The sequence below is a fragment of the Cibotium barometz genome, chromosome 4 (assembly GCF_041138505.1).
Source record: "Cibotium barometz isolate CiBa-2024 chromosome 4, ASM4113850v1, whole genome shotgun sequence".
In the NCBI taxonomy this organism is placed as follows: domain Eukaryota; kingdom Viridiplantae; phylum Streptophyta; class Polypodiopsida; order Cyatheales; family Cibotiaceae; genus Cibotium; species Cibotium barometz.
Window position 1 is genome coordinate 18,418,055 of NC_141049.1, and position 12,110 is coordinate 18,430,164.

A 12,110-nucleotide genomic window follows, 5' to 3' on the forward strand; every position below is an offset into this window, starting at 1 on the left:
TAGCCCGAATATGGTTTGAAGTCGTTTTCATGCTGTTTTTTGTAATTTCTAGTGCTTTTCAGGTTATTTTTTGCCTTGATTTTTGGGTCGAATTTTGAGGATGCTAGTCGGAGACCAAAACAATTGATTTTGACTTCGGACAATTGAGACTAAATTTGAAGAGCTCGATGTCGGCTTTCCGATGAGCACTAGAGCGCCTTTGTCAGATTCACGGTTTAGGAGATACGAGCCTCTAAACATGGGTGTTTTTTAGTCTTTTTATTTATTTTTGGTTGCCGATGGACCCCCTTGCACATCGTGAACTAGCAGGGTGCATTTCACGGCATCAAGCGGACTTCACGGATTTTTTCAAATTTGATTATTTTTTTTGGGATTGTTTCACGCCGTGAATTAGAGGCGGGGACTTTACGAAAAATTTAAATTTGATTTTTTTTTGGAGATTGTTTTATGCCATGAGATAGTGTTTTACGTCGTGAACCAGACTTCATGGAAAAATTAAATTTGATTTTTTTACGGGGATTGTTTCACGACGTGAAACTTACTGGTTCACGCCGTGAAATGCTTAGGACGTGAACTGATTTTTATTTTCATTTTTTTGGGCGCGGATCCCTAGGGTGTGAACCCTTAGGACATGAGAGTACAGAAAATGATTCACATGTGAACCATTTTTTTTGATTTTTTTGGCGTAAACCTCTAGGGCATGAACCCTTAGGGCGTGAACCCTTAGGGCGTGAGTGCAGAAAATGGTTCACGCGTGAATAAATTTTTTGAATTTTTTTTCGAGTAGTGGAAAATTTAAATTTTCTTGTTTGCGAGAGGGGGGATATTTTTTGAATTTTAAATTAATGAGATATGGTCATTTTTTCAAAAAGGTAAGTGGGAATTAAAAAAAGTCAATCTTTTTATGACACCCCCTTATACCCTTCATAAATGACCGCCAAAATGGACAATTTGACAACTCATGGACATCCACTCATTGAATGCTCATTAGCCTTAATGAGTTATGTAAAAAGGTGATTAAGAATTAATCAAAGATTAATCTTTCTCTCTTTTACACTAATCAAGGGCTCTAACTAACCACTAGTCTCCAATTAATTCACACAATTGAGCACATCATTGGATAGAGCAAGGAATTGTTAGCTATGTGAATCAACTAATGTGTAAATTAATGTATAATTAGAGATTAATTAAGCTCTTAATTTTGGTCTCTTTTTTTAAGGTTAAATTAAGTAAAAGAGAGTCAAATTTCTCCAATTGATGTAATTAGGTGTTTTGAAGCATGTAAATGCTCTTAAAGTACTCAAAAACACTAATTTCAACTACTTACATGATCAATTTGGATCCCAATTAACACATTTTTGATATTTTTCACCTCTTGGAACAAGATTAGTCACCCTTAATGACAAAAACTAGTCCATTAAGAGAAATTAGTTGAATTCAAGGATTTTTTTTATGGTTTTGAGAAATTTTTTGAAGGTCTAAGCTACTCCTAATTCTTGCTAAAACTCTAATGCAAACAATTTCAACAAAAAACATACAAATTAAGCTAAAATTAATAATTTTAATTCTATGTTTAACACTAAAGAGAGCTAACATTCACTAAAAAATGCATTCTATTGCATTGTTTGATGCAATAGATGAAAACTAAGCCTAATACAAACTATGTGCAAGCTCTAAGAACATTAAAAATCACATTAACAATAACAAAAATAACAAATTAAGCTAAAAATTAAGCAAAAAAGCATTCTTTACAAAACAAAAAAGAGAGCTACTTCTCACAAAATCACACACAAATCTCCATCAAATCTACATGTTTTTCATGAAAAACCATTAATAAAGATAATGGGCAATGGGTAATGCGTAGATTAGAGGAAAAACGATGGAAAAAGCCAATGGATGGCTCCCTGAGCGCGACGTTAAAAATGTTATGGCTCACCCTAACCCCTCTTGAAACACATCCAACAAGAGATTACCTGGTGAACCGCAACTATCGTGAGGATCTTTCAAATGGCTGAGCTTATAATCCTTGAGGTTTCCAAGCTCTACAACTCCTTGAGAAGCAATTCCACCGCACCTCCCACTGGCGTTGTCACACCGCCGCTCGCGTTATTGCATTACGGGTACTCGTCCCTCCTCTCACCTCACTTCACTCACACACACTCACTAGCATGCATTAGGGAGAGAGATTAGCAAGAGGATTAGAAAGAGCAAGATTCCATTGCGCAATGGGAGAGTACGTTGTATTATGAGAAAAATTCACTTATATACATGGCCATAAGTGTTCACACTCACTTAAACTGGCTGACTGGGCACTTTAGGCTCATAAGAGGCCTAATGTTATTACAATGACTACTCTCCTAATATATCCATGAAGTAAATCACTTGGGACTTTATCATAACTTGCTATCACACACTCTTGAAGCGGGAATCGCCTTAAGTATTCCTTCACACCATTATGGGCGCTCATCCAAGTTGTAGATTTAGACACCATTGCTTTATATCTTGAATGTATGACCCTTTGGTGTATCCATCTTGACTCCTTGATGTACAATAATGGTGTTAGTTCTTGTTAACCCTAGGAATGGGTTAAGAGAAGTATACATAATGATGTAGCCATTGGGTTATGAGAGAGTGATGCTTTCCCAGATTTTGTGAGTATGTTATGCAAAGCCTTACATGACTTGAAGCGGGAATCGCCTTAAGTATTCCATCACACCATTATGGGCGCTCATCCAAGTTGTAGATTTAGACACCATTGCTTTATATCTTGAATGTATGACCCTTTGGTGTATTCACCTTGACTCCTTGATGTACAATAATGGTGTTAGTTCTTGTTAACCCTAGGAATGGGTTAAGAGAAGTATACATAATGATGCAGCCATTGGGTTATGAGAGAGTGATGCTTTCCCAGATTTTGTGAGTAGGTTATGCAAAGCCTTACATGGCTTGAAGCAAGTACCCACCAGAGCATGGTTAAATAACATTGGGGAGTATCTTGTTACCATTGGATTTCAAATATCTAATAATTTTTTTTCACTTTATGTGAAAAAGATAAAGGGATCATGTTATTTAGTCATTTATATGGATGACTTGATTATCATCAACGGTGTTAGCAACTTCTTTTATCTATAGCCTACATGTATTGATGAGTGTAATCTCGTCAGCATTTTCACTTGTTGAAATCTCTTTCTTTAGAGTTCAACGAGTTTATCTTGTTGTGTTCGGATTAAGAAAATTTGGATTTTTTCTTTGTTAGCATTTCTTTCTCTACTTTTGTACTTTAGGTGATGTATACAATCAACCTAATGGTTTACGGATGGACATATGTGACTCATCGAGACGTTGACGACTCTCTATGTTGATATGGGTAGCTCGGGATGCCGATAATTCCATGAGCAGATGTGGGGTACATCGGGTTGCCGATGGATACTTGGTTCCTGCTATTATAATGCCATGTTTTCCTACTTTATTTCGAATGGTTTACAACGAGGAAACTACTTTGGGTATCAATTCCTCTGATCATCCACGTCTGATGGGCAAACATAGCATATAAATCAGATTGTAGAGGATATGCTTCGTGCATGTCTCTAGAAAAGCATCAAATTGGGAAAAATATCTTCCAATGATTGAATTTGCCTATAACAGTTTTAAACATAAGGCTATTGGTTTTAGTCCGTTCATGCTTATGTAACCCAAGGCACCTATTGATGTCGGTCTTAAGGACATCGAGCTTGATGCATCGAGGGATTTCTTGCGTGATATGCAGGAAATGCTGACCGAAGCTTGGGATTCTATCAGGAGTGCTCAGTATAGGGCACGGTTCTATGCTGATAGAAGACTCTCAATTTGGTCTTTTGAACCAGGAGCATTGATTTATTTAAAAGTTCCTAAAGATTTTCAGACTTTGTCAAAAGGAAAATGCTCGAATTTATCTCCTAGATATTGTGGTCCATTTCGATTTATATATCGGATTGGCACAGTTGCGTATGAACTTAAACTATCTCCACATGTTAGAGTTCATCCAGTCTTTCATATCAATAGATTGAAAGGAAAACTGGGAGGTGAGGATAACGTAGTTACTCCTCCTCAAGGACCCATTGAAGTCGAAGAATTATCCTATGTTCCACATGAACCTTATAATGTACTTGAATTCAGGGAAAGAAAACTTTGTAGTTGACTAATCCTTGAGGTTAAAATTAGGTGGCAAGATAGGGAAATAGAGGATTTGACTTGGGAGTAGGTTGAGATTGTTCAGTGCAGTTCTCCTTCTTTTCATTGTAAGAGTGCAATGTTTTGAGAGAGGGGAAGTATGTTATATGCACATTATGTGTGCATATATTAGGAGGCTAAACCACATTAGGCTTGTGAGCATGGGAGCATGGGAACAAACTCTAGTGGAGCATGGGTTAGGACTAATCTTAAGGGTTAAGGTTAGGGTCAAGCATCCAAGGGTCACATATGGGAGATGGAGAGTCAAGAGTCACTTGAGGACCCTCCTATATAATAGGGGCATGGGGCACACTCAAGGGGGGCTTAGGCTATGGTCTCTTGATGTTATCTTGAAGCTAGGTTATATTATGTTCTCTTGTGTAGAGGATCATAACTACTCACCTATCATTTCACACTATAGCTACATGCTACTAGATTAGAGTTATACCTCTTGATGGTATGGGACATTAAGGTAAAGATATGATGTACTTCATTATAATTCATGTGTGCATCCTTTGGGCTCGGGGATGGTCGGGTGGATGAGTTTATGCCTAATTTATGCATGTTTATGCATAACAATTATCTAGAGAGATCTTAGGGTTTTAACACATGGGAAAACTGAGCACATATGCTACATCACAAATAGCTGTTCACTTCTGTCATCATCACCATCTTGTTTAATGATGCATAGTTGCCTTGCTCTAACTTTTCACTTTTTACATCCTTCTACTTTTTATAGAAATGATTTGCCATGTTCCTTGGTTTGCCATAGTAATAGCACTCTATGCTATTTACGCTATGATTTCTTTGCTAACCACCTCGGACACCCTCTGGCTCCCCCTGCCACATTATAATAGTACTTTATGCTATTTACACTCTGAATTCTTTGCTAACCACCTCGGTCCCTACGGCTCCCCCTGCTTCTAGATTGATCTCTTCCACCTATTTCTATGCTATTTACTCTGAATCCCACACTTGGATGTTGTGGACATGACTATATCGGACAAGTGCAAGCCTTGTGGGTGCTGGACACTTGGTCATTTGTGAGCCCTACATGTCATTGAGTGTGCCACCATAGGAATGTCAGGGTCATGTGTGCACGTTCCACTCTTTGGCAATCACCTCGGCCCCTCTGGTGCTCGCCTTGCCTCTAGAGTGACCTCTTCCACCTATTTGATTCCTTTTCCCATGATTTTTGTTTTCAAAATAGCCTCCATCTTGGCCTCTAGATGATGATCTCCCTCTTCATATACCTATATTTGAGTAGAGGCCTAGTCATATGAATTTCAGAGGATGAATCTTCCCTAATATCCATCTCCTCACGAAAGATGAGAAGAGAAATCAATTCTTGAAAATAAGGAAAGTTCAAACTCCAATGGAGGTCTGAAACTAGCTTTATTCCTTGCCAAGACCATTCAAGGTCATCGAAACTATATCATCATTATCTACTACGGCTGGTGATTAATATATCAATAGAAGCAAGGGCATCTACAAGCCCTTTAAACTTCATTGAGTAATCGTTTATACTGAGTTTTTCTTTGGTCACATTATGTAGCTCCTACTTTAGTTGCATCTTTCGAGCTTGTTGTTTGTGCGTACATCTTTACTAAGGTATCCCAAGCCTCCTTAGGTGTTTGTGTATCTTGTATATACATAATCATAGAACCTGTCACAAAGCGACGGATAACTAGTATAACACCTTTCTAGATCTTTCATAAAATGCTTTATATGCCTACACTTGAGATTTTCTTGAATTATCTTTGGCTCCTTTTCATCTCCTATGATGAGCTCCCAAAGGAAATTGGTCATCCTGAACTTCCATGTTTGGAAGTTATTCTTATGTTACAGGTATATATTTTATCATATTTTTTATGCATAATGGTCATAGAAAAATATGCTTGATTTTATGTGTGTAGAAATCAGCTTAATAAATGGAATGTGCAAATGTGCACAAGGTTATTTTATGAGCTATTTTTGTTGGCCACATGCCAAATGTTTGTACAAATTATTTATGCATGCTTGTGCATGGGGTTGCTATATTCCTAACACATATGCTAGAAGAGTTGTAATTATTTACACTTAGTGTGTGAACAAGATTTAGGGTTTGAGCTATTTTTTATAAAAAGAAAGCTTGTAGAGCAAGCTTGAGCTAAAACATATGCTTGATTTAATGTGTGTAAAAATTAGCTTAATAAATGGAATGTGTGAATGTGCACAAGGTTAGTATATGTGCGAATGTGCATAAGGTTATTTTATGAGTTATTTTTGTTGGCCACGTGCCAAATGTTTGTATGGGCTAGCCACAATAGTGTGGTTAGAAACATGCCTCGCTACACTAATCTAGTGGCAAGGTATGAAGTATCGAAGTGCTTTAAACTTTTGGCAAAGGTTAGAGAGATTATGTTCATATAATACAAATCCCTTCACCAACACTACACTCTCTAGGATCATGGCGAGTGCAATATTCTTCCTTAAGTATTTTGACCTGCCAGTGTAGGTATGAATCCAAAGTCTAGTGCACTACGTATGTCTTCTCTTCACCACAATCGAGAAGAAGAGATCTTTAAAATGATTTATAGTCTTTGCACAATCCTCGAGCCCTTTTACAAGGCAAGGTAGTCAAAGGTAAAAGCTATCATATCTTCTTCTAGGAGAGTCTTGGAACTCTAGACAGATATACTTTGGTCATAGCAAGTTGTGTTGCCATCTGGTAAGCACACAAACCCATTAGATTTCCTCTCATCATGATTACTAAGCATTCACTTTGATACTAAGTATGAGACCCCTACCCCCCACATATTATTCTATTAGGGGTAGAGAGTGCCATCACACATGGGGGCCTCCCTTATATTGGCTCAAAGAAAGGCTATCCTAGCAACTTCTCGAGGCTCAAATGGAAAATTTTCCTCATCTCGCTGAGAAATATAGATGATTCCTCCACTCTAGCCTAACACTTCTAACCCTAGGATTCCCTTGACCCTAAACCTTAATGAATGAAATTCCTCTATTACTTCCTTTTAAAGATTTTACATATATGGTTGGTTCTCTAGGGTTATGTGGGATTTCATCCTTAGAATTTTAATTTTTTTTCTCTATACGATTTCTCTCAAGTCTTTTACCACATATGTATACACGCCTAGATTCGTAGCCAAGTCTAGCACCATCCAATCACCATCAATCTAGCCAACTACCCGACAACTTAATCCACAGATCCGGTATTCAAATGTGTACCCACCTATCACTTCTACTTTCACTCACATACATTGCTTTAAAAATACAAGAATATGCACACACCTCATCACAACTTAATTTAAAAAAATATATATAAATGTGTGTGCACGTAGGTCATCACATGTAAACTTCATGGCGAGATACGGCCTCTTAGTGATGGCCCTATCCAAATCCTTTAGGCATTAAGGTAGTTGACTGAGGAAAGGGCTCAACACTTGGAGCACATTTACTATCTCCCTCTTAAACATGTATGGGATCACATGACACTTTGAATGGCTAAGCCTTACCCAATCTTGTCTGCCATTTGAGGTGCTTTAAATGGCATTCGCCAATCTCACCCACTCAGAGGTCACTTCGAATGGCTTCATCATGATCTTCTCATGATATTTTGATGAATCCATGCAATTAAGGAGTTCATATGCTCTAATGTTAAAATATGTGATGTATGAGAGTTTGAGTTTTTATAGTAGAATAACTTTGTCTCTCATATTTGACTAATTCATCTATTTAGGTCTCCAAACGATAGCTACAAGTTGGTACTAAAGCAGCTTTGTGATAAAAACATGCCTAGTTTTTTATACCACAAGTTTTATAAGGCTTTGGGGCCTTAATCCATGGTAAAATATTGTATAAGACTTGTAGTAGCTGCGAGTTTCGATGTCAGGTTTGCGAATTTTTTATTGTGTTAAAAATGGATTTAAATTGTTTTACAAATGCTTTTTAAACTTGATAAAAATAGGATATGGAGATGTGTCCATAAGAGAGTCCATAGTTACCTTTGTTTCTTTGAATCTTATCCATTTATATCCCCAAAAAATGGCTGCAATTTGGTACCAAAGTGGGTTTGTGCTAAAAGTCTATCTAGTTTTACAAGATATGAGGGTACGCTTATAGAGTTTATAGAGAGTTTTAGAATTGGCCTTGATAAAATCTTTCAAATTTCTCCCGTTTACTATATATGGCTATTATTTTCTAATATTGATTATATCATCTCATTGGGTTATTCTAAGGATGGCTTTCCCACAATGATTGAAATCACTCCATTTTGGGTTGTTGGTGGACAAGCATGACAAATTGGGTTTCTTGGATCTTCATAAATCAAAGTTCTACTCATTAAAAGATATGTAAGTGTGATAACTGCCATGATTTTGACTTATCTTTATTTGATTATAAACTAGAATAGAGTATGAATGAGAGAGCAAGTGAGACAATAGCTTGCAGTGGTAGGGAGATCAAACCCTTTCATGATAAAATTAATCTGTTTCATGAAGAATTTCTATTTTATGTGAGAATTGTGATGAGCAAGTGTGAATATTTAACACTCAAAATGCCAACTAGCACAAGAATGCTAACATAGAGTTTTCCTTATGTAGAGCGATTGTTAAAGAGAAGGTGTACAAATGAAATAGTTCGAACATTACTTTGCCTCACAGAGTCCTAGTAGGAGAATAACCTCTTGTTGTATCTACTGCTGAATGCACTAAATTGCTAGATGATTTCATTGTTGTTGAAGAGCTTGAGAATTAAAAACCCAAGGTAGAATACAAACCATGTCGAACGAGAGTTGGTTACAAGGTGAACCCACCAACTTTCCCATGATTCAAAGGAAATGTAAGCTTTCTCCATCACATGCTGTACTGTACATATCATCGTTTTAATGGTGCACTATGTAGGTGGATAAAAGTTAAAGATTAAACAAAATGCCAAATACATCATAAAGAAGGAGCTAGAACACCTCGCCCACATTTTTTGATGTTCTTCCTCTTGCCATCTTGGCCATCTAACCATCCTTGATCATTATTTATGCATTGTCAAGAATAATTAGAACACATTACATAGAAATTTGCACAAGCTTAGCTACCAAGTGCACAATTTTACATACATTACTCTCATATAAATCTCTAACCCTCTCTCTCTCTCTCCGTCAATTGGTCTCTTTAGATCAATAAAGTCTACGTTACATGGCTCTCTCTCTCACTCAGACATAGACACGCACACACACTCTCTCTCTCTCTCTCTCTCACACTACCTTCCTACCACCCACAAGTCGGGCAGTTTGGCTAGTGCAAAGGTCCTTATAAAGTCCATGATCCACCCGAGTTCAAGCTCCACCATTAGTCATATATGACCTTACGTTACATTCTACCGACGTTAACCTCTCTCTCTCTCTCTCTCTCTCTCTCTCTCTCTCACACACACACACACACACACACTCTCTCTCTCTCTCTCTCATTCACCTTCCAAAAGTTGTCACAATTTCCTAATAATGTTTGCATCCAAAAGCCATGTAGAGTGACAAATCTCTCTCTCTCTCTCTCTCTCTCTCTCTCACATTCACCTTCCAAAAGTTGTCACAATTTCCTAATAATGTTTGCATCCAAAAGCCATGTAGAGTGACAAATCTGTCTCTCTCTCTAGATTTTTTTTCCCTAGTCAATGACAACCCTTCAGTCTCCTTATTATCATATGAATGATGTAAAAGATGCAAACTTTTAAAAAGGACAACAGCACATGACTCACTAATCGATCTCAAAGAGACACTTCGTCTTTGGTCTTGGAGGGGCCCTCTCATGCTTCATACAGATAAGCTTTGGAGGGCTACTTCTTCAAGAGCAGAGGGCCGACGTTGTCTCCTGTTTCCTTGTTGTGCTTCACGTGTGACCCATCGCAGAGGGGGAAGGTGCCAGATCTCCAGCATCTGCCCAAAGAAAAGAGGAGAGAAGAAATGAGGGCATCAACAAAGAAAACAGATACTGAGCAATTTCACTTCACAAAAGATGAACAAATTTCTCTGCGCATGTGAAGGGGGGGTAAGAGGGGGGAGGGGTGCGTGTGAGTGTGTACCTGCAATAGGCCTGCAGAGGCTTTTCCAGATCGGAGACTAGGACTGTGTCTACTACCTTGGACTCCTCTTTCTTGATGGAAGGGTTGATGGGGGCAGACTGGGCTCTAATTCTGAGATCAGAGCGTCCTCGCGTGCGCAGAGGGGCAGATGGCAAGCAAAATAAAGAAGATGACGAGTTCTGCAACAAAGGGCTCGAGGAGGAGGCCATGGCCATGGCCATCACACAAGAACAGAACAGACGAAGTTCCCAAACACAGGTACTTCTGTAAAGTAAATTAGGAGGTTGTGGAGAGCACGCGTTTTGGACCCTAGCCTCTCGGGATTTCTCAACCACCAATCATCTCCTTTGCTGACGCATCACATGACCCTGGTTTTATGACGACTACGGACGTTCAAAGACCCAAAAATGCTTCACAAAGGGTTCCAAAGTTACATGCCTTCGCACGTGTGAAAAAAAACTTGGCTCTAACTTTGCCAAAACGTGCCAAAAACCGGTCCGGTTGAGATTTACCTTGTAACCTCGGCCAAACATGTCATCATGATGCTATCGAAACAGTGCGTGAAGCTATACAAAAAACGTGCATTCATTGTCAGGGCAACTCGCACAACTCACTTAAGTGTCAAAAAAACTTGGCTCTATCCGTGCCAAAAACAACCTAGTCAAGATTTGCACTATATACTTGGCAAAACATGTCATCATGATGCTATCAAAATAGCGTGGGAAGCTACACAAAAAGCGTGCATTCCTAGTTAATAGTTCACTGGCACATGGGAAGACCTTGTTACATGGCTACCAGGTTCTTGCTTAATGGCTTTCTCTAGTCTGTCACAGCAACCACATTTCTAATTTGATCTTTCAATGCACATCTCCCCCTTAAAAGTTTTTGCATCTATCACCATAGGTCAACCACATTTCTGGTTCCTCTAGTTTGTTGGCAACCACATTTCTAATTTGGTCTTTCAACGCACAACCCCCCCTCAAAAGTTTTTGCATCTACCACCATAGGTCGACCATTTTGGGTCTAATAGACATTGCAATAAACTTCTATTTTTGTTATAGCTTTCGAGCCCCTTCGGGTGCCCTTTTGGGGATGTTTAAGAATAAATCCAACCAACCCCATGTGTGGGGACCATTATGGTAATAATGGCAGGATGTTTAAGAATAAATCCAACCAACCCCATGTGTGGGGACCATTATGGTAATAATGGTCCAAGTAAGCATGTATCCTAATTAGCAGTATTCAATAAGCATGTATCCTAACAGGCAGCATTCCATACCTATCTAAGTCGTCTGTCTCTCCACCATTTGTCGTCGTAGACTACCATCATGGTAATAATGGTCCAAGTAAGCATGTATCCTAATTGGCAGTATTCAATAAGCATGTATCCTAACAGGCAGCATTCCAAACCTATCTAAGTCGTCTGTCTCTCCACCATTTGACGTCGTAGACTACCATTGTTAGTATATATTCAATGCCTGCCTCTTAGCACGTATCTCACATTGATGTATGGTGCACATTTGTACGGTCCCCATTATGAGAGGAGAAGCCATTGGTGCACATATCTTTAGTGGGAACCCCAGCTTGGATGCTAGAAGGGGCTGTAGTTGTAATCGTTGATGGTTAGGAGATGATAAGGGGTACAAGTGTTAGTTGGGGTCCAGGGAATATTCTCGAAAAGGTATAAGGAATATTCTTTAGAATATTCTCTCGAATACTGATTTCGTCATTAGTGGGCGGTGGTTGGTTGGGATGTGTTACGGATATGCGGGCGGTGAGCCATGTCAATACAATGTAGACGCATCCATCTTAGACGCATGTCAATA

The 12,110-nt window shown here is 38.7% G+C and overlaps 1 protein-coding gene across 1 annotated transcript; it reads right to left on the reverse strand.

Annotated features, from left to right (window-relative positions):
- Positions 1-8,799: 8,799 nt before the first annotated feature.
- On the reverse strand, positions 8,800-10,613 carry LOC147638987 (CDGSH iron-sulfur domain-containing protein NEET-like). The gene is made up of 2 exons (XM_086786279.1): positions 10,285-10,613; positions 8,800-10,138 (listed from the first exon to the last, which is right to left on the reverse strand). Exons 1-2 carry the CDS (start codon positions 10,503-10,505, stop codon positions 10,039-10,041), a joined length of 321 nt encoding a protein of 106 aa, XP_086642405.1. The 5' UTR covers positions 10,506-10,613; the 3' UTR covers positions 8,800-10,038.
- Between the last annotated feature and the right edge of the window lie 1,497 nt (positions 10,614-12,110).

Bases quoted from the DNA above. Each gene is read 5' to 3' on its own strand.
- LOC147638987 (XM_086786279.1), bottom strand. From the start codon at position 10,505: ATGGCCATGGCCATGGCCTCCTCCTCGAGCCCTTTGTTGCAGAACTCG. The intron at 10,139-10,284 runs GTACACACTCAC...TTCTTTGGGCAG, and splicing joins CCTCTGCAGGCCTATTGCAG to ATGCTGGAGATCTGGCACCT.